This window comes from Osmia lignaria, chromosome 3, assembly GCF_051020975.1.
Source record: "Osmia lignaria lignaria isolate PbOS001 chromosome 3, iyOsmLign1, whole genome shotgun sequence".
Classification (NCBI taxonomy): domain Eukaryota; kingdom Metazoa; phylum Arthropoda; class Insecta; order Hymenoptera; family Megachilidae; genus Osmia; species Osmia lignaria.
The window spans coordinates 11,295,609-11,317,971 of NC_135034.1; the positions used below are offsets into that span (position 1 = coordinate 11,295,609).

At 34.3% G+C, this 22,363-nt stretch overlaps 2 protein-coding genes across 9 annotated transcripts; one reads left to right on the forward strand and one right to left on the reverse strand.

Moving 5' to 3' along the window:
* Positions 1-1,755: 1,755 nt before the first annotated feature.
* Positions 1,756-17,231, reverse strand: Ubr3 (Ubr3 ubiquitin ligase). Of its 4 annotated transcripts, XM_034332321.2 has the most exons (27): positions 16,810-17,226; positions 15,823-16,036; positions 15,617-15,745; positions 15,271-15,536; positions 14,955-15,199; positions 14,757-14,874; positions 14,504-14,683; positions 14,196-14,422; positions 13,961-14,116; positions 7,346-7,527; positions 7,129-7,268; positions 6,748-7,057; positions 6,420-6,663; positions 6,170-6,329; positions 5,937-6,095; positions 5,624-5,776; positions 5,226-5,413; positions 4,725-5,148; positions 4,362-4,654; positions 3,978-4,286; positions 3,681-3,909; positions 3,386-3,595; positions 3,029-3,303; positions 2,608-2,955; positions 2,396-2,527; positions 2,181-2,320; positions 1,756-2,082 (listed from the first exon to the last, which is right to left on the reverse strand). In XM_034332321.2, exons 1-27 carry the CDS (start codon positions 17,048-17,050, stop codon positions 1,965-1,967), a joined length of 5,790 nt encoding a protein of 1,929 aa, XP_034188212.2. In that variant the 5' UTR covers positions 17,051-17,226; the 3' UTR covers positions 1,756-1,964. The 4 variants fall into 4 exon arrangements, with proteins under 4 accessions (XP_034188212.2, XP_034188210.2, XP_034188211.2 ...); XM_034332319.2 differs by having other exon boundaries at positions 4,362-4,675; positions 14,196-14,683; positions 15,265-15,536; positions 16,810-17,231; XM_034332320.2 differs by having other exon boundaries at positions 14,196-14,683; positions 15,265-15,536; positions 16,810-17,229.
* On the forward strand, positions 7,973-14,715 carry orion (chemokine-like protein orion). Of its 5 annotated transcripts, none has more exons than XM_076692868.1 (9): positions 9,756-9,897; positions 10,877-11,515; positions 11,616-11,757; positions 11,828-11,968; positions 12,030-12,247; positions 12,318-12,538; positions 12,611-12,849; positions 12,919-13,048; positions 13,118-14,715. In XM_076692868.1, exons 2-9 carry the CDS (start codon positions 11,003-11,005, stop codon positions 13,449-13,451), a joined length of 1,938 nt encoding a protein of 645 aa, XP_076548983.1. In that variant the 5' UTR covers positions 9,756-9,897; positions 10,877-11,002; the 3' UTR covers positions 13,452-14,715. The 5 variants fall into 5 exon arrangements, with proteins under 5 accessions (XP_034188216.1, XP_076548983.1, XP_076548982.1 ...); XM_076692867.1 differs by having other exon boundaries at positions 9,765-9,918; XM_034332326.2 differs by having other exon boundaries at positions 9,776-9,964.
* Positions 17,232-22,363: the final 5,132 nt, after the last annotated feature.

Below are 22,363 nucleotides of genomic sequence, written 5' to 3' on the forward strand. Positions count from 1 at the left end.
TTACTACTAGCTGTATGATCAAGTTACATCTACGTTCAATCAGCTTAATTGATTTCACAATCATGTTTATATCTGTAATAATTATCTAGAAAATAAATAATTCTCTATCGTTCTCTATTCCCTTCAAATACTGTTTAAGAGATAGTTGAAAGAAGTATTCATAGATTAGAAAGGAAATTTTCATTTTATAGGATTGCTTTTATTTATACATTGAACAAAGTTAATAATTACTATTATTACTTACTTTTTAGCACTTTTTAACGCATTATTCGCAAACTTTTAACATTATAAGCGGACATTCGTAAAAATAATTAACTATGTACAGATTATCTTGAGTTAACTGGTAATCCTAATATGTGGCGTCTTATCATTATTACATATTTACAATGATCTATAAACTTGGGAAGAAGCAATTTTTTGCCTCGTTAGTATCACAAAAATTTAAATCATTTAGAAATTTTTCTTTTATACTGGTGTATTAAAAATTGATATATCATGTAATAATAGAGTTTTAATAGATATATTTAAATAAACAAGAGGTTTCATAATCAAATTGCTTCTTCAGAAACAATAACAATACAATTGCCACAGTTCAATTTCTTAATTAACTGTTATACACTGGTGCAAAAAGAAATCAGCGATTAGATAAATATTTCGTTTAATAAAATGAGTTTTATAGGTTCATATACACAGCCCATAATATGCATACAGAAAAATAATGCATCAAATATTGTCTGAATTACGAGTTCGTTAATCAGCGAATAATTTACTACAGTTTCTCACAAACTGTTGCAAAGAGTTCGCATCATTAAGTTGGAACAAAAAACTATTTCTCCAAGAAAACAATTTTACAATAATATTCATGTGGTGTTAATAACAATCTCACTTATTACTACACTGCTGACTCTGGATTTTTGATAATAAAAACATACGTTAATTTTATATTTCCAACATAATTTTTATGTCATCTTCGAGACTGTTAAAAATATCGCTGTACAAAATTGCTCTTTATATTAGAATAGAATAGACATCATTGCCAATTTAACGTATACGTGGAAATTTTCCCTTCACCTTGTAATTATAAATCCATACATAATACACCTTTCTCTTTTGCATGTACAGTTGAAAACTAGATAAAATAAAACGTGTTACGAGTTGCAATAAATTACATAGAGATTTATAATTGAGTTCAGTACAATATTAAATTCATTCAGAAGCAAAAATCTTATGATAAAGACATCAGTCTTTAATTTTTTCATGTTCACAAATAATGCTCTATAGTATTCAAATTATAATAGTTAAAATAAAATAGTAATGTTCTATTTCTGAAAAAATTGAATAGAAAAAAAGTTTCAAAATGAGGTTCATAATAATCAACAAAATAATTGCAGTAATAAATTATAGAACATAATGAATCTTCTTTCCTTATTTTTTTTTCTATATTAAAAAGAGGCACACGATAAGTTTAATTCGCCTTAACAGAAAAAAAAGGAAAAATAATTTTATTAATAATGATATTACTTGTTCTCAATGATATAATTTATCTAATTACTAGTAATCAATCTTGGTCTAAGAAATTTCATCGTTTTCCATATCTGAAGTAGAAATACTTTACGCTAAATAAGTACTGTTTTAATTAGGACGTAATATATATACTTAAATAAAATGTACAGTGTTTAATTCAAAACATACATTTCTTCGGATATAATCTTTCGAAATATGACTATAAACAATTTTAGTTCAGCTCTCACCTCAGTGTTTTTTTTTTTGTAATACTTTCATTCAATAATTATGTCTACTTACTCATTGTATATATCGTAATAAATATAATTATCCGTAAAGTATTAGAGCAATCTGTTAATTCTTAAAGCGCTGTTATTTCTTGGCGAGGCATTGTATGAGAATAAACCTGCTGAAAGTCTTCGACTTGTTTCAAAGTGATTAGTTTGTAACATTTTAAAATGTCACAGTATGTCACGATGCCATACCCATGTTTTTTTCGTATGATCAAACCTATGTGCTAACCACTGTTGTTCGAGTAATTGATATCTATCTTGACTTAGGTATAATGGTTTTCCGCGTCTATAAAAGAATATTATGAATATAAGTATTTCTACAAAGTAGCATTTGAAGAACTTATCAACTTATCAACTAGAATTTGTAGAAATTAAATAACTTACTTCAGATCTCTATCTTCCTCTTCAAAATCATCGAGATACAAAGATCCCCATAAACAAACTCGCCGACCCCGTATTACAACGATATAAGTTGATGTTACAACTAAGTATATACCAGTACCACCTCCGCAGTCAATTGAATGCTACAAATAATCATATTATATTTGTATAATTATATTATTTAAAAGTATTGTATAGAAATATAATTAGTAACTTACTTGAACAACTTCACATACATTCATCTGTTTGCAACAGTTTTGTCTCAGACAAACAATGGCACCACATAACAAACAGATACTAATCTCTTGGGGAATCGAGTGACCTTGACGGCACTGTCGTTCATGATAATACTATAAAAAGTCAAAAAGAAAAATGATGTAAAATTCGAATAAAAACAAAATACATTTGGATTGAACTGTGTTATACGTACCGTGAAAATCTTCTCGTATTCCCTTGGAAGACTAAGTAACTTCGGTACCTGCCACGATATGTGTTGCTCCATTATCAAATTTCTAGCTACGTCACTTCGATTCAAAAAAGCCAGAAACTGGTCACACCATAAACGTGGTACCGTGAAACTTGCTTCTGAATCTTGCCAGTTCAAAGCTACCGTGGAATTAAAGACATTCCAATCCATACCCTCCGACACTAATTCCAAATAATATACTAATCTCACAAATTCAGTCTGTGGTATCCTAACTAAAGGCAATGGTTCTTCGTACAAATGATAACGGAGCAATGCAGCTATTCGTAGGAATGGTAAACACATAGATTGTATCTAAAATAATACAGCGATTAAACGTAGTATCCAAAGAATAAGTTTGATTATGTTATTAATTATTTGTGCATACCTGTTGCTCGATACTATGCATTTTAATTCCTGCGTACGAATTTGACGACGATGTCGATGGTTTGTATACGATATCATCCGAACGATAGAGCGGGCTGTCGTTGAAATATTGGATTATTCTGTAGAGCATAGTTTCCGAAGACATGGGAGCGCGTTCGACATATTCTCTCCTTAAGATTGTATTTCTTTGTGCTTGCGTGAGACCACAGCTTATTTGTACTATTACCTGATAGTACAATAAGTTGTAGATTACCTTTACCACACTAGAGAAATACGCTGAAAATTAATTAAACGATGCGTTTAAGAATACGAAATCGCTAAGATCGATATATGTATAAACATTTGTGTAAATATGTACTTTGATCCATGTGCAAAGGAAGTAATAATATAAACTGTATAAGAAGAGCAGTTGGATCTCTGAGAAGTAAAGGAACTTCTTTCTCGTGTAACGTTAACGCAAGTGGAGCTGCTGGTTCGGTAGGTAGTCCAGATAATTGCTGCCAAGTATGATGTACAGGCCACACTGTCAATACTCTTGCATGCATTGCCAGAACATGAAGAAGTGCAACTGAAAAGAAAAGTATTATTGGTGAAAAATGAATTGCTTTAATTAGTGTGAAATATTTTTTAAAGATGAAAACAAATGAATTTACCAATGCAATCACGTTTTGGTGTTAAAGGTATCGTCGTGGGCGGAGAGATACACAACGACCCACCACGCTGAACGAGTTCAACTTCGAAATTAGTTCGAGCTATAGAAGTTACGAAAAGGAACAAACTTTGGTGACTAGGAGAACAGTTCTTTTGTTTATACTTTAAGTATGTGCAACTCGTCATATCCTCCATGGCTTTGCCCATTGCCATGGCTAAATTCGTCGAGATCTATAAAGATATATTAAGAATGATCGATGATACAATATTTAAAATGAAATAACGTATAATGAACTTACTGGATTTCGTTGTATCTCTTTCAACAAATTATTTAACTCCAAAAGTATCGTGCCAGAAGAGGCATGACGAGATTGTACAACTGCTGCACATTCTCCTAACTGCGGAGAAAGTGGAAGAAATGAGTTTGCTAACTGACGACAAAGCGGGCACAGATATTCGCCGCTATCCACTGCTAGACTTTGCTGTCTTTGTTGATTGCGAAGGGATTGTAAATATGATTTCAAACAATCTAAATGTAAATGGTGTCCACATGTTTGAACGTGAACTCCACCTTCCCACCCTAAATTGACGGACAACAGCCACGAAGCCTGTAAAAATCCGATAGAAATTTATGCAATTTTCTTCACTATAAATCAATGAATAACATGTATTTAAATATTTACAGTATCGAAATGACGATTAAGTTCATCCATTCTACGATCAAAATAGGCACCCCGTGTATCATCCTTTGGTATAGGAGGGTCATCGTCGGAAGTAGGTAAGGGTAATCTCTCTGTTTGCTGTCGCTCATGACCAATAACACTTGTTGCCTGAACCAATACAACAAGACCCATAGGTTTATCTTCAGTACTAGGACTAGTTTGATTGCAAATAACGCAATCGTATTCCTTTTTGCTAGTCAATTTAGCTGTATTTTCTTCTTGATCCCAATCCATACTAGATACTCCTGCCTCATCTGAAAATATTTGTTTTCCTCCTATACCTTACATCCAACTTTATCTGAACATTTTTAACGCTAATTTTACCTGTTTTCATAGCTTTTTCCATGAACTGTTTTCGTTTATTGGCAAATTCAGCCATTAATTTTTGCTGCCGTTCTTTTGCCCGCCTTCGTCTCTCCTCTCTTTCCCGATGTTCCTTCTCTCGTTGCTTGTATTCACACTCCTGCATACGAGGCCATAATTTGTTTCTAGCTTCGTTTATAGCATCCTTACACATAGGATCCAAATTTGCTATTTTATTTAGTAGCTGCGCGATAAAGAATGGTCCGTCACCGATCCTACACTCTTTTGGTTCTGTAGCTGTACTACTACTGGCTTCGTTATCTGACATTCCACTTTGTTCGGGATTGTAACTATCCGGAACACCTGATAGCTGTGAATGTAATTTCAATAACAACGAAATTATACTCTCGCCCACTTTTACTGTTTGCGGTTGTAACGGGCCACCCTGAAAAAAAAAAGAAAATGTGAAAATGTGAAAAAAAGAAAAAAAGCACATAATGTGATATAAATGAACGTAATTACTTGTGCATCTCTCCTTTTGAAGTGTTTGTGAGAATTCGATGTAGATGGTACAATTTCTGTCGTTGTCACTCTCGAATTACTTAACCGTGAGTACGCACTTTGAGCAGCGGCTATTATTACATTACCATTACCAGCCATAACGGCGGGCCGATGAGGCGCAGGTGGTAACGCAGGTTGTCCTCCGATGTCTACGTACAATTAATTATGATTACATTACAAATCAGTTAAATCTATATTTTTTTTAACATACTACTTATGTTCTGTTTCAGAAATGAAGGAAACGCGGTGCAAAGTGTTATAATTATTCAGCAAAAAAAGCAACCTAAACAGCATAAAATATCATAGCATCGACAAATGGGATCCAACTGTGGTTAAGGTAGTAAGATTGAGTAACATACTGTTTGGTAAAGGAGGTGATTCAAGGGCAAGGGCCATGGATTCTTCGGTGGATGGTGGCAAAGCTCTTTGTAGAGGTATTAAATCATCTTCACTATTAGCATCTGATATAGCAACGATTCCATCGTCAGGTACAATAGTCATACGATACTGGTCTATAAAAGTGGTAAAGAAAAAACAAAACCTATTTTAAAGGACATTTTTCATATGTTGAAAACTTTTAACTTGTATACCTTTTAATAGTTTTGTTTTTAACTAACATGTTACATGGAATGACTATTTAAATAATGTGAAGGGTAAAAACATATAACTTACCGTTTGCTTGTGGTAAACCAGGTATAGGAGAGGAGCTACGCACGATAATACCATCTAAAGATGCCAAAACTTCTAAAGAAAGTTCATCTGTTCCATCATTCAACATGAGTGAAGTTCCAACTTCAGTCATGTCTCCCGGAATTTCCCATTCAAATTCACCTAAAAAATTTAATTAAATTAAAAAAACATTTGGAACGAAAAGCAATATTATAGTAGTAAATGGTTTAGCTTACTGTCTGAGCTATTTGATTCGGATTCTTGAACTAAAATAACTTGAGATATCATTGTCCTCAGGTTCTCAGACAAATTATCACTCTTGTACCAACCAGATAAATCCATATCTTTTATTACCCGAGATGATTCATCTCTATTATACTGACACAAAGGATTCAACTAAAAAGAAAAAAAAAAAATAAGAAATGCAATTATAATGAATGCAGAATTTCGCAATTTGATCATAAAAATATATTATCAATTACTTACCGATTTGTCAGGTATCTCTGCAGTAACTACTGCCATTTCTAGTAAATAAATAGTCAGCGCCATTACATGTTCTGATATGTTATGTCCATACACAGCTTTATACAAAATTATTAAAATCATTGCATGAAAGACTCTAGATCTTAATACAATTCGTGGATCATCGTAGGCAGGTGAAACAGGAGCGGGATGCCTAAATGGTGGCCATGGCGTTGCGCTATTTTTCAATTTACCTGACTGCTTTACACTGAAACGTTAAAAAATATGTATATTTTAAAACAATGTTTTTATATTTAAACAATTATTTCTATCAATGAAATCGGTAACTGACTATTCGGTAAAACGATCCATTGACATCTGGAAATCCCCTTTTTGTGCTACTCTTAGCAAGACATGTAACGGGTCAAATAATTCCTCCCAAACACGGGGTTGAGGACCATACATCCCCTGTTGCATATTTCCGCTAGCTTCAAGATTAGGTGCTCTGTATACTGCTACATCAGCTAATACAGCTTCAAAATCTCTGTTTTGAGTACTGCCACAACGTTCTGGCATTAATTCCATTAGCTGACTATGAGTTTTATCGCCCATACATAATAGAGTGACCATTTCTAAGCGAGACATTTCAGGATCAGATAAACCTAAAATAAAATTACATTAATAACTGATCTTACATTATGTCAGTGATAAAGAAATGTGATGAAAAACTTACCTAGATTTGTTCTAACATTAACCAATGTAGCTAAGAATGTCAAACAACTTTCTAGCATAGGTGTCTCATGGTCTGCATCTAAGTATTCACTTTGAGATGTTCTATATAAACAAAGGCTCATTTCTTCCTTAATGTGAAACCTAATTAAACAAAATAATCATCATTCTTGAAATATCAAAATAAAAGTATTAATCTATGAAAGGTATTAAAAAATTACTTTTCAATGACTGTTTTTAGAAAGATGTCTGGTTGTAACTTGGTTGCACAGACTTGTAGAAGATAAAGATCTGCATCTACCATAGAATTACAAAAATTACACTGTATATATGTCATTATCTGACCCTTTATTTGCAACCCATTTCGCACCCACAGTCCATTTACAATTTCATAGAAGGCCACCTAAACAGAAATCCAATTGATTAACTTAATTTCAACAATTTTTTAAAATAAATCATTTAATATATCAACAAAAGTAAAGCACCTGAAAATGCTTTCAAAGTGCATGCATATATATTTTATTAAAAAAAAAGAAAATTTAAATAATACTTGGTTGAAACAATTCTAACAAGTTGTTGGAATGAAAAAAAATAAGTCTTAAAAAATCCATTGATTTTTTTCAGACAATGGTCAGCTTTAAATATAAAAAAACATGAGCATCATTTGTTATTAAAACAATATTAAACGGTGAAAGAATTAGGGTAAAGCATGAAGCCTTTAAAATCTAAAATATAAAATCATCATTTAAGTTGAACCATTCTGCAGATGCATGGTATTACCCCCACCACTCAGGCGACCAATCACGTCGCTGAAAGACATTCCAATCGCGGTGTGGACAGTTCGCAGCGACTATAGCATTGATGTACAAGGAGAGACATATTCAGTTTTAGAACAGTTAACGCATTGTTTTCCCCCGTGTTATTCATTCTCCAAATGTCTCCTACAAATTGTACTTTCCTCTAATACTGGTTCATATTTCCTAAATTTGTGATAGCGGATAGAGTGTTCAACAATGAAACAATAAAGGAATGGAAAATAGAAAAGCTGAATAAGTGCTACATGTGCTCAAATTTATAAATTACTTTCTACTTGGATCTATCGTTTTTAATGAAAAAAGATGTCAGGAATTAGCACGAAAGTAATATTCCTGTGTTTTTTATTTACCGTGGAACAATTTACAAGTTGTTCCGCTAAAATTGGTTACATAGATATAGTGGAACTGTTGAAGTTCGGTCAGGAAATAGCAACGGATGCTTTTGAATCGTGGGAATTAATACGTCCAAGAGGTCCTGAATATGACAATAACCTACCGTTCGTACATAGAATGGAAAAGGAATTAAGAAACCAAATATCAAAAGTGTCCCATAAACTCGATATGTATCAAGAAAAACTAGAATTACGTATAGATACAATTATGGTTAAACTTTTGAACGATTTACCATTACAACAAAATTTAGATCAAAGATTGAGAAAAATTGATGAACTGCTTGGTAGGATCGATGATCTTTACCACAGTTTTCAGATGTTTGTCGTGGAACCTAAAAGATACGAACGATTTACATTGGAAGATTTCGCGAAAACATGTGTTTCTTCCAGATCGGGCGCTCTTCCTGATGTTTTAAAAACCCTTCATAGATTATGTACCCCTAATGACGACTACACCTTCAGCAAAAGCGTTATCGTGTTACTGGTAAATCAGATGCAAGTAAGTGATAATACAATGTTAGCAAAATTTTATTTATCGCTTAATTATAAATCCTTTCGAATATTTTATACATTTTTTAAATAATTTTTTTTAACGCTCTTTGACTATATTTTTAATGCACGATACCCTATCGTGTCTATTCATGACGAAGAGGTATTAGGCGCGGGAGAATATTTTAACGATCAAGTGACATCCGACTATCTGGTTATTCAATTTACAAGCTCGACAGGAATGTATCATGATACTACGATCGAAGCAGTGATATATTTACAACAATGCAAAATTCAATGGTATTTATTCAGGGCCGGCTTAAATAATAATTTGAACAAAGAACGAACAATAAAATGTCCGTCAGTGACGGATTCAATGGGGGTATACAATAGGCTCTCCCTCTCCAAACGTTAAGAAGTCTTAATAGAATTAATTATCATTGTAAAATAATAATTATTACGCTTCTTTTTAGTTTAATAACGCTGAAACATCCGTGATACATGTTCACCTTGTACTCGTTTATGTATCTGTTCGTATTCGAAAGGATTGTCAACATTAATGTGATAAACTTAACAAAAAACATTTACTTTAATTATCTATTTACTAAATTTTTATGCAGTTGTATTTTCTCTCTCATGATCTTGCGAAAAATAATTAACAAAGAATCGTCGCTACACAATGTTACATGAAAGTAGAGGTTATTGAGATTTAACAAATTTTTGTTGGAAATATGTTCATTTGAATGAACTAATCTTTGTTTTTCCTTATAAATTAAATTTTTCTTTGTTTATTTAAGACGTGAAAGAAAAATTTATAATCTTCTTTCGACGCTACAATGCACTTTGTATAAATGGCTTAACAACGATGAGAGTAAGAATGAAGTGGAGCATGCGCAGACGCGTAACACCGTTAAAGAACGAACGATTTCAATTGTAGGGAGGGGGACAGCAAAGAGTAAAATGACGGGACAGCAATACGAAATGTTCAGTTAAACCTGAGCGAAGAAGGAAAGTGTTTGTGGTGAAGTTTTCTTTCGTTTTGTTGGAAAACGCGTTTAACCGCTTTCAAAAACAAACGTAACATAATTTATAATTAGGGCAAGTTCGAATTAATTTGCGATTTGATTTTCAATCGTAGTATAATGTAAGAGAAGTTGCAATAATAATTTTTTCTCGGGTTTCAATTTTTGCAAATTATCATCGAGATGCTTCGACTGATCATGTTAACCTATATACTTTGAAGCGCCACTTTCCATTCCCTACTAATGGAAAACAACGTTCAATCAATTAAAAAAATTTTTTTTATAATACTGATAAATTCTATGGTATCAATCGAATGTGCCGAGTATTTTAGAGACAACATTTGCAAACTGTGATATGATTATCCACATGTCTCTTGTAGGTAAACATAAATGATACGGTCGTTTGAAACGAAATTCGATATTTCAAAATTGAGCGTAGCTGAAATACCTTTTACCTGACATCATATTTTGCTAAATAAATAATACGTGAATTTATGTACAAATAGAAATGGGAAAGAAACCGTACGTAAAAAATACTATTTTTTATTAAAACCATTTAAATCACCGGAAGTATTAATAATTACGCGCGGATATGACTCACGTGTAACTTAAATGTGATTCGCTGAAAAAAAATTGTCGATCGAAGACGTAAATTGAAAATCTAAAAATTATAACCACGCTGAATATAAATGCAATTTTTCTCGTAATCTTTGCATGAACATATCATTTTAGTTTGATTACTGACGTATCTAGTTTTTAACGTAATCAGCACATTCGACCCTACCATCAAGTACGCTTCGTACATAGCGAAACTCTATGCGTACGCACATATCACGTACATACACAAAGGCTGTACAACTCTGAAATGTTTTTGTTCCCGGAAGTGTCAAGGTCGCTTGACAAGTTACAAAGAGACAAACGTTTCAACATTGATATCTACCGGAAATATTTTCACCTTTCATTCTTTGAGGTTAATCGCGCTCAGATAAGTTTAAAGATTTAAATTCAAACCGACCACCGTGTAAACATTTCAGATCAACCGATCCCACAGAAGATAATCGTTAGACAACAATGAGTGGAATATAGTTCTCACGCTCAGTGTGTTTAAACACGACCGAGGACAAACATAAATACAATTCGACGGATAGAGAAAAATCAAAATGAAGGAAACCGAAATTGCGATATGCTTGATATTAGTCTTTACAATACGGGGGGCGCTAAACGCTAAACCGGGCATCACGCTGATCGACCAAACGAGGAACGAATTATTGAAACACGGAAATGATCTAGAAAAAGATTTATTTGATCCGAGGTTTGACATGTACGTAGGGCACGAGGAATTAAAGTATTTGAATCTGATAAAGAGTGAGAAAACCTTCGGCGACAAGTTGGAAGAAAAGTTTCCAAATAGCGGTTATGAATATTTAACTCCGTTAAGTTCCGTTTGGTTGTGGGCTAGAACTGAAAACGAGTTGAGAGAAATTGACGGGTTGTATAATGTTTTCCGTCAGATGCAACACGAGATTATCGATAAAAATGCTTATCTGGATCTGGAAAAGTTGGCCGATTTCTCGGAAACTATTTTGCATGATCCGAACGCGTCCATGTTGCGTGCGCTCGCTCGTATAGCTGACTTCATAGTGCATGATAAATTGTTCGTTTCGTCCTATCAGGTACAACGTAGCATTGTAGCGAACATTCTTTGATAATTAATGTAAAAAAATTGGTCAATAATTAATTTCCTCATTATCTGATTCGATTTTCTATTTGTAGCAAGCAGCCTCTCAAATTTGTAATGAAAATCAGTCGCTTCAACAATTACTCTATAATTTGTATAGCACTATAACTCTAACAGAAATCAAAGGCTACAGTATGATTCAATTCTCTTATATATTATTGAGACTTTATAATCCAGGTATGGTGGATACATTAATTTCTATAAACTATCAATTGTTCCTTATTTCAATTTTATAAATTTAACGCAGGTTCCAACTTCACTGAAGAAATGGCACTGGTCAGACAGCAATATGAAACGAGAACATCGGAGACCATGAGGGCCGTGAAAACGGCCATGGCTTTTGCACCTAAAGATATCTGGAGATGCGACGCGAGAATCCCTAAATTAGGTACAATCAATGTTTTGTAATGTCACCAAGAAACGTAACTGAAATTAAACGATCGTTCCAGATGAAACGTATACCCAACTAAATCAGCTATTCCAAGGATACATTGTTAACGAGGTAGACCTGAATAAAGACTCAACGTGTAGGGAGAACTGCGGCTATTACACGTACACCAAAGTGCATGGATGTTTTAAGAATCAATTTTGCACCCAACAACGCAAATGTAATGGTAAAATAGTGAACTGCGAGTACATCGATTCAGATATGTGGATTTGCCCATCGGTAGATTGAATTTTTCTATACTTTTGAAATGATGGTAAGAACATCGTTGAATATGATAAAATGTTTTCAGGCACGTAACAGCGATAGAAGATACGAATACATAGAATATGAAAACGGTAAGGTATTCGGAGATAAGAAAACTTGCACCAATCCTAAAACAAAAGTGGATAGCTGGTGGCGTTGGTTGTTCTGGCATTGCAGCTACTGCTTTTGTTACTGCGATGATAATACTCCTAAATCTGATCGATACTTCAGTTTGCGGACTGTTATATCCGACGTGGCCAACAACAAGTAAATGATAAACATTTCATACGGTTCAGTGAAAATCATTATTTCTATATAACAATATATTATTCGTTACAGAATTGTAACAGGACTTAGACTGAAGAAAGTAAATCAGATAATACATATGCAGATACAAGAGGGTGAATTGATGCCATTAGGAGGCATTAACAAAACTAGTGTACAATGGAAACCAATTGACATATTTTCTATATTGGATAGTAATGTGAAAAAAGATATTGATTACCATACCATATCGTGGGAAAAAAGAGGTGTGGATCTAGATGATTTAGAAGCAGGAGATTATTATCTCTTAACAGGTATACTTGTTTGAAGAACCATATTTTTTCATGTATTTTGCGAAAATGACAATAATAATTATTTCCCAGGCGTCAAGTTCAGAACACTTGGCTCGCGGTTGAATTTAGAAATAAGACTCAGTCCATTCAATTTTACAACGGGGAAACTAATAGATCCATTGGGAAGAAGTTTCTGGATTACCAATGATGTAACTGAGAGGTAAAATTTGTTCAGTTTTCGTAACTTTTTTTTATAGAATTTGTCGCTATCAACTGTTTTTATTTACAGAGAGGAACTGACTTTAGTAAACCCTGATATCCCAACACGCCAAGCTTTACTAGCAATGCCAGATTCAAAAACAGATCAGTATGTGAATTTCGCGCCAAGCGACCGTGCAAGCGATGCTGCACAAAACACAATACCATTCCTTGATGTTCAACCGATAGAACCAAATCCACCCGTCCCATTAATGGGTGCCGGAATTTTCCATAAAGGTAGACCGGGATCGGGTGGATACATAGGGATGAAAGTGATCACATACGATTTCACTAAACATTTACAAGCCGATTTAATCCCTACACCGCCCATTATCAATACTCCAAACGAAATAAAAGCAGTATGAATTTTAGCTGTATACGGGTAACACTATTATAGGTCGTAGAATTTTTTTTATGTTATTTCTATTTTCATATATGTCTATCGATTAATCAATGATAAATTTGCACCTCTATTATAATTAATCAATTCAGTGATAATTTTGTTTCCTTTTCAGACTATCTGACCAACGACACTATTTTTATGTGCCATTTTTACCACCTATGTTTATGTAATTTTTGAACAAAATTTCATTAAAATTGAAATCTTGTTAATGTCTTTGCATAGTTTCCCTGAACCAAATTTGTTTTTCAAGATCCCCTTATAATGATACTCAATAATTTATAAAAAGTTGATAAAAAATAATTTATAAAATGATATAATTTTTCTTTTGATATACGCTTGGCATTTAGTTAATAGATGCTCTCAATTCCTGTGATCTACTATTAATCACGTGGTAAACAAAAATAAATATACATATATGAAAATTTAAGTTAATGCGTTAAGTATTCATACAAATTAGAAAAATATACTCACCTGAACTCGCAGAGGATGCATCATCAGAAGGTGTAACATATCGGTTGGTGGTAATAAATCGTTAAGTACAGCCCCTTGTTGACGCACTGCTTGACACATAAATACAGCGAAGTACCGATGAAGTGGAAGATGAAACGACACTTGTAAACTATCATTCTATAACCGAACAAAATAGAGATATGTTTTAACTGATGAGAAAAAATTATTTCAATATCGAATCAACATGTTTACATACCACATTTGGATGAGTGAAATTTATAGCATCTAACCAATCTTGTAACGCTGTGAGACAAAATGTAAGAACTCGACGAGTGAAAGTTGCACTTTCAGGTCCACGCAAATGGGAGACTAAAGCCCACATCGGATATGCACTAGCTTCTAACTCGGCACTGAATGCCGCATAGTATGTGTTAGACTCGTACTCAACGTGTTGGCTTAGTTCTCGCTGATTTACATTCATTCCTACGATAAATGTAAAAAAAAAAACAGCCATAGAAATATATTTATACGTTACAATTATATTTAATAAAACGTAAAGAATACCTTGAAACATAGACAGGAAGTCAAACCACATTTCTAGAAGTGTATCATCGCTCATAAACCTAACAGCAATAGGCTTATGCGAAAGAACATTATTTAAGTCTGATACAATCGGCCAATAACAATGTTCCTTCATCACTTGTCGTTCACAGTCTACTACATAGTGAAAATTTTTATCTGGATCTAAACGGAAAATAAATTTGTATTTAATTTCATGCAATGTATTCTCTTGTTTTAAAGTCATCAGAATACGTACCATGTAAAGTATTCTGAATTAATATCTTACTCATCATGTACTTTAATGCAATAACCATGACGTGAAGCAATTTTAATTGATCCACCATTCTTAGCGCTAGACTTTCGTTACTAAATAGCTGAAATTTAAAATGTAAATATATGAAACAGTGTTTGTTTGTACTATCGAAAAAACATCCGGCACATTAACTGTACTTACCTGTACACTGACATGAACTATTTTATTACTCAAAGTATCAGGATCTGGTGAACGTTCAAGCATCATTGAAATTCTACTATAATGCAATACGAATGCACGAGTAAGTGCTTCTTTATAATCTGGATCTGGTAACATATTTAATAGTAGGCAAACTAATTTTTGTGGAAATTCATAAGCAACTGTCCAGAACATTAATTCTTCTAGGAAAGTAGTATGTTCTAAGTTCTCTTGTAACGATGCACATTCTGAAATATAGTTTGATTAAATGTTTATTTTATTACGATTACAGGGCCAGTAACAAGACAACAACCTTTACCTTTATATTCATCGGGTGGTTCTGGATTTGGTAAAGATTTCATTGCATCTTGATATATTTGATTGCTATCCTGACAATAACTATCATACTCTGGCTGTCCAGTTGAAATAGTAGGATCCATAAGGCGTCTATACTTCTGTGGATTTGTAAGCGCCGATGTCATGACATGCCTCATTAACGCACCCATCTTATTTAAATCAAGAAGCATGGTTAAATATCCGTCTGCATTTTGGATAACAACCCTAAAGTCTGAGCCACCTGCTTTACTGTAATTCCAAATTATTTTTCATGGGTAATACATTTCTTATTATATGTTTATAACAAAATAAAGAAATATTTAACGTACCAATTTTCGCGTAAATGTTGAATAAGACGAAGAATTATTCTAGGCATCATTACTTCTGCTACACACATCAAATCTGAAGGTGCAGTTGACTTATCTACAGCAGCTTTTGGGCCGTGTCTATCACAAAATCTATAAAAGTAATCGCGTTAAATCATCCTTCTAGGAATGAAAATAATTTCATTTGAACAGTATATTAGAACTCTTACCCTATTTCTTTCATAACAGATGCATCACCACAATCACATGCACCTCCTGCTTGGCTGAGAAACATGTTGAAGTCATGGCTATAATGATTGCCCTTTTTAAAGCATTCCGTACATAAAGACATGCATGGTGATATACCACAAGTACGACAACGGTAAGCTACAAAATTTGGTGTCCAAACTAGTCCACATGTTGTAGCATTGTCATACATTCTTACTGAAATATTTACAAATGTTCACTTTAATAATAATAATAAAAAAAAAAAAACAGTTAATGTATACATATTTTAAACTTATAAAAAATGTTAATCAAATTCTATTCAATTATACTATTCTTCAAATTGTCATTAATACTTTAAACAGTTTTATTTTAGAAATTCAATATACTTGCTATATTCCATGAATGTTATTGCTTTAAATGTTAAAACATCTAGCATAGCTACATTTTCATATCTATTATAGTTCATGTGAACGTATATTTATTGTACAATCTTACTCATGCCAAATACGCAAATCACATTATACTTATATCGTGAACTTTAAAACAATAATCATATTAAAGTACTTTATTTGTAAGGAATGAGTACTAGTTGAATCACATATAGTAACAACTAATATCTTGTTTCTATATTATATTCATTCATTTCAATTATAAATTTAAAATAATCATATCGCTTCAAATACTGTTTAACAACTGCAATGTTTAAATACAATTATATTTACAAGAATATCTATTTATATGTACACACATACATATGATATACGTGTCATGAATGATACTTGCGAACAGCAATGCAGGCAAGTAAATAAACTTAACATACCCACTTTATTATGCAATATAAAGTGTATTTAATATTAATAAAACATGTTAATAATTATTGAACGTATGAATAATATACAATTGGTAACAAAAACATAAGCAACATAACATGTAATATGTAAAAATTCTTTCAGTTTCTAGATTTAATGAGAAGAAAATTTATGTAGTACCTGTGTTGGAAAATTCATCTGGCGTACGACCACCAGCCATTAACCACTTACACCAGTCAATGGTTTCCCAGTCGTCGATCGCTTTACTAGGATTTAAAAGAACATCCAATAGTTCAGTAAGAGGTTCTGGGCAGCCACTGTCAAGGGGTAATTTGCTACATTCTGCATGAATATAAGCAGCTGCATCACGTTTGCCCTTGTTCATCAGTGATTGAACTGAGCTGTTAGAAGTTGAGGCCATCGCGAAAAATTGACCTCGCACAGCGAGGATAACGCTGATTTTAATACGTGTTGTGGTATCCTCTAAGGGCCACTTCGACAAACTTCGATTAACTTTAATCAACTATTAACTCGATCAGCAGAGTGGCCAACAGCAGAACTTTTAACTTTGCCGTTCTTAACATATCAGCGCCATCCTGAAGACGAGGTATAAAGCTGGGTATTCTATAAGCGAACGAACAGGGGGGAAATATATGTTGGTGCTTGTCTACCGAATTAATGGTACCCAGCTTCGCGTACCCCCTTCAGGATGGCGCCAATATGCTAAGAACGGTAAAGCTGAAAATGTTGCTGTTGGCTATTCTGCTGATCGAGTTATTAGTTAATCTAACGATGTCGATGTGACTCTAATGACGATAAGTTTACAGTAAATGAATTTGCGAGTCAAGTCGAAAATCAGATAATACTGTCATTAAAATTTCAGAAAGCTGACTGGACATCCCATCATTGCCTGACGATCTACACCTTTTTGCGTATTTCTCGTGTGAAAACTTCTGGGTGTCATTTATTCATCTTTACTTTACTTGGGCTTCGCCGAAAATGGCGTTTTGCAGGGGGAGATCCCCTTATATTGCCCAACGAAAAATATTATCCAATTTCAAAACTATGTCACTGTGTATTCACAGCTTGAAATCATGTATTCTGAACTATGTATATCTTATATTAAGTCGCTTATTTCAAAATACAATGCTTTATTTTTCGAATTTTAGTTTTTATTCAACCGTTCCAGTCATACAATCCATCGATAAATATTCCAAGTACTTAATCATTATTCTTTGCATATCGATATTGGCATCCGGGGTGTCAAGGACCCCAATGCATCGGTAGCACTCTCTGCATACCGATTTGATATCATGGGGTGTCAGGGACCCCGGCGAATCTTTTTGCGCACCGACATAATATCATCTTGGGGTGTCAAGGACCCCGGTAGCTCGTCCCCGTAACGCCAAAATATTCTCACGGGGTGTCAGGGACCCCGCCGATTCATTCTGCGCACCGACCTATCGTCTTGGGGTTTCAGGGACCACGGCGACTCTTCCTGCGCACCAACCTATTATCTTGGGGTGTCAGGGACCCCAGCGGTTCATTCTGCGTACCGACCTAATAATTAGGAACAGTTGTATAGAAAATGAAAAGAAAACGAATAGAGTAGTAATTGTATTCTGTATTTTTGGTAAATTTATATGTACATACTTACATAAGATATATTTGAGTGTGTACGCATGAAAAAAAAAAATAAAAAATGAAATAAAATCACATCAATCATTTTATACTATCCTACTTACTTTTACAAAGTAATTACATATATTTTATTAAAAACAACACGTTTGTACAAGTTACAATGGTTTCAATTTTTCTATAAAGTCTATGGGTCGCACATTTTAGCTTCGGGGTCCTTGACACCCCAAATGCTATAATGTCGGTATACGAAAAGTATCACTAGTGCTTCGGGGTCCCTAACACCCCAGGATGATATTTAGAAAGCACCGCCGACGCACCGGTCTATAATCTGGGGTGTCGAGGACCCCGGCGACTCTTTCCGCGCACCAACCTAACATCAGTGTGGGGTTTCAGGGAACCCGGCGATTCATCCTGTGTACCGACCTAGCATCGTGGGGTGTTAAGGACCCCGGCGACTCTTCCTGCGCACCAACCTATCATCTTGGGGTATTAGGGACCCCAGCGGTTCATTCTGCGTACCGGCTTATAATCTTGGGGTGTCGAGAACCCCGGCGACTATTCCTGCGCACCGACCTATTCTTGGGGCATCAAAGACCCCGTCGGCTCATTCTGCGTATCGACCTATCATCGTGGGGTTTCAAGGACCCCGGCAACTAATTCTGCGCACCGACCGTTCAACTTGGGGTGTCAGGGAACCCGGCGACTCATTCTGCGTGCCGACCTATCGTCTTGGGGTTTCAAGGACCCCGGAAACTCTTTCTGCGCACTGACCTAATATTTTCAGATGTCCTTATCATTGTAAGAGTACACATATAACATTTTTCTACCTTGTTTTCGAGCAACGTCTCAGCGTCACTCACAGACATGTTTTCGCGTTATTAAAAGGAAGGATTTGCTGTATTTATCTTCTTAGCTTATTGAATAAACTGATTAGGAACATGAACGTGTTGATTCTATTACATCTGTGTACCTCGCCTATTATTTTATCCTTTTATTTATTATTTTTGCCCTATTTTCGGGCCTCGCTTAGACCACCCTCCCAAGTCGTTTATTATTTTATCCCTCTTCATGGGCCTCGGCTCAACCTTCCCAGTTATTTATTATTTTTTTATCTTCAACGGTCTCACAACGCCCAACCCTTTATCACTGCATCCCTTACATCTCTTTACCCTTTATATCCCTGTATCCTTTACATCTCTGTATCCTTTATATCCCTGTAACCCTTACATCTCTGTACCGTTTATATCCCTGTATCCCTTACATCTCTGTACCCTTTATATCCCTGCATCCCTTACACTCCTGAATTCTCCCTGCATCTCTTGTATCTTTTCAATCCTTATAATAAATATATTATAAATAATATACTTATGGCCCCTGGTTCGAGAAAAGGTAAGTAAAGGTAAGTAAAGGTAAGTAAAGTCTCCTGAAAAATAATTTTAAATTTAAATTTTTGGAAAAATTTAATTCCTTTTTTTGCCACCAGAGGGCGCTGATTCGAGGTCGAAATTTTAGTTCACATTTTTGCCGCTAGAGGGCCAAAATCTTTGCTTGATTTAGTTCCTTTTTCGAAAACCAGATGGCGCTGATTCGAGGTCGAGATTTTAGTTCACATTTTTCCCGCTAGAGGGCCAAAATCTTTGCTTGATTTAGTTCCTTTTTCTAAAACCAGATGGCGCTGATTCGATGTCGAGATTTTAGTTCACATTTTTGCCGCTAGAGGGCGTAAAATTGAAAATTCAAAAATACAAAAATTCAATAAGTACTTACCTTTACTTACCTTTACTTACCTTTATTTGCCCTTACTCGAACCAGTTATTATAATATACTTATTATAAGGGTTGCAGGGACATAAGGGATGTAAAGGATGTAAGGGATGGAGGGATGTAAGGATGTAAGGGATGGAGGGATGTAAGGAATGCAGAGATGTAAGGGATGCAGGGATGCAGGGATGTAAAGAATGCAGGGATGTAAGGGATGCAGGGATGTAAGGGATGGATGGATGTAAGGGATGCAGGGATGTAAGGTATGGAGGGATGTAAGGAATGCAGAGATGTAAGGAATGCAGGGATGTAAGGGATGGAGGGATGTAAGGGATGCAGGGATGTAAGGGATGGATGGATGTAAAGGATGGAGGGATGTAAGGAATGTAGAGATGTAACGGATACAGGGATGTAAGGGATGCAGGGATGTGAGGGATGTAAGGGTTGGAGGGATGTAAGGAATGCTGGGATGTAAGGGATGCAGGGATGTGAGGGATGTAAGGGTTGGAGGGATGTAAGGAATGCTGGGATGTAAGGGATGGGGGGATGTAATGGATGGAGGGATGTAAGGAATGCAGAGATGTAAGGGATGCAGGAATGTAAGGAAAGCAGAGATGTAAAGGATTTTTTGTATTTTTTTTTAACGTGGGGAAATCTTGCATAAGACCCTACACCGACCCTTGAACTTTCACAAGAAACTCGATAATTTTAATGTTGGTAATGCGAAAACATCAAGAAACATTTTTATTTCTTTTTAAGAGACCTCTGGGTTTTTTGTAGTCGTAATTGCTGCACAAAATAGATACAACACTTAAACATTTAACTAGATTTAACGACGTTTTTTTTTCTTCTCACGATCAGTAACGCAGTTCGATTCCAGACGCTCCAAAAATATCTACGTATAAGCATTTAAAAGATTGTACTACTCTCCACCGCTCACAAGAAGTCTCGCGGGACAACACAGGGGCAAGAGGAGGTAGGAAAGACGCGACCAATCAGACTGCGTTATTTTCATGGGACTTCTTGTGATCAGTAAACAGTATATATATTTTAAATCAACATCCGACATGGATACTCGAATCTATATAAAACGTTTTGCCTAATAATAACATATATTTTCTTATTCGATCAGTTTAAAAGAATCTCATCTTCATAAAATTATAAATCTTCAAAATGTGCAAGTGCTATACAAATATTTATATGGTGTATTTATATGTATATACAGAGTGTTTCATAAGATATGATATACTTACACAACATGCGCTTTTCTTATCTTAACAAATAAATCAATTGTTAATGTTTTCAATGGACTATCGAATACCAATTTTTAATTCTATAATGCTCTAAAATACATAAAAAGTTGTTTTTAAATATCTTTTTAAATATGAAACAAATTGAATTTCATTATTTACTTTCGCAAACAGAAAATTTAAATTATATGAAGGGTTGATCCTTTGGTGTAAAATTAAAAAAGAATTCTAAAACATTTCGTCAAACAATACACACGAAAATATTAGATTTATAGTCATTGATAGGTTCATTAAAAACATTAAAAATTAATAATCAATAGTCTATGAAAACATGGCAAGTTATTTAATTTTTAATTTAAGTTATTATTTCCTAAATGTAATATACTGTATGAAATACTCTACACACAGTATTCTGTAAGCTTTACAGTAATCACTAAGAGAAAATTCGGCACCTTTAAATTTGTGCTTGTGTAATTAAAACAAAACCATTGAAATTCGTAATTAAAGTGTCGTACCTAATTGTGCGGATTCGCAATATCGAGTACTATTAATAAAACAAAGCCAACTTGAAAAAGTTATAACATTGAATCGTGTGTCATTTAATCAGCACCTTTTACTGAATTTTCGATCAGCCATTATCTGACAATTTGCGAAACGACCTGCATATAATATATTTATAATACTATGTACAAACGTATAATCGAGTTCGTTACAAGTATTCTATTGCTACGATAAATCTACTGCACGTACTGTCCACCGATCACAAAAAGTCTCACGGGACGACATAAGAGCAAAAGGGAGATCCCCTAGTTTTACAAGAGCCTAATTAGTAGATCTGATCGCTTCGACCAATCAGATTGCGTTATTCTCATGGGACTTTTTGTGATCGATAGACAATATATTTAATGTATATTTTTCGTATTCTTAGCCATCGTTCGACAAAGAAAAGAAAAAGAAAACCAACATTTGTGTATCGTCACCAATCGTTGGTTTTCTTTCTAATTACTAATAAAGTGTCCCTCGGTATTGTTGTACACTTGAGGGGGGAAATAACACGTGGTCTCGCTTTGTACTTTAATGAGT

What these genes read in the sequence shown, in the direction of transcription:
- orion (XM_034332325.2), top strand. Translation starts at nt 8,243, where the DNA reads ATGTCAGGAATTAGCACGAAAGTAATATTCCTGTGTTTTTTATTTACC. An exon ending in AGATTATTATCTCTTAACAG is followed by an intron (nt 12,850 to 12,918) that starts GTATACTTGTTT and finishes ATTATTTCCCAG; the next exon opens with GCGTCAAGTTCAGAACACTT. An exon ending in ACCAATGATGTAACTGAGAG is followed by an intron (nt 13,049 to 13,117) that starts GTAAAATTTGTT and finishes TTTTATTTACAG; the next exon opens with AGAGGAACTGACTTTAGTAA.
- Ubr3 (XM_034332319.2), bottom strand. Translation starts at nt 17,050, where the DNA reads ATGGCCTCAACTTCTAACAGCTCAGTTCAATCACTGATGAACAAGGGC. An exon ending in CAACATTTACGCGAAAATTG is followed by an intron (nt 15,537 to 15,616) that starts GTACGTTAAATA and finishes TTGGAATTACAG; the next exon opens with TAAAGCAGGTGGCTCAGACT. An exon ending in TGCATCCTCTGCGAGTTCAG is followed by an intron (nt 7,528 to 13,960) that starts GTGAGTATATTT and finishes ATTTCTGTTTAG; the next exon opens with GTGGCCTTCTATGAAATTGT.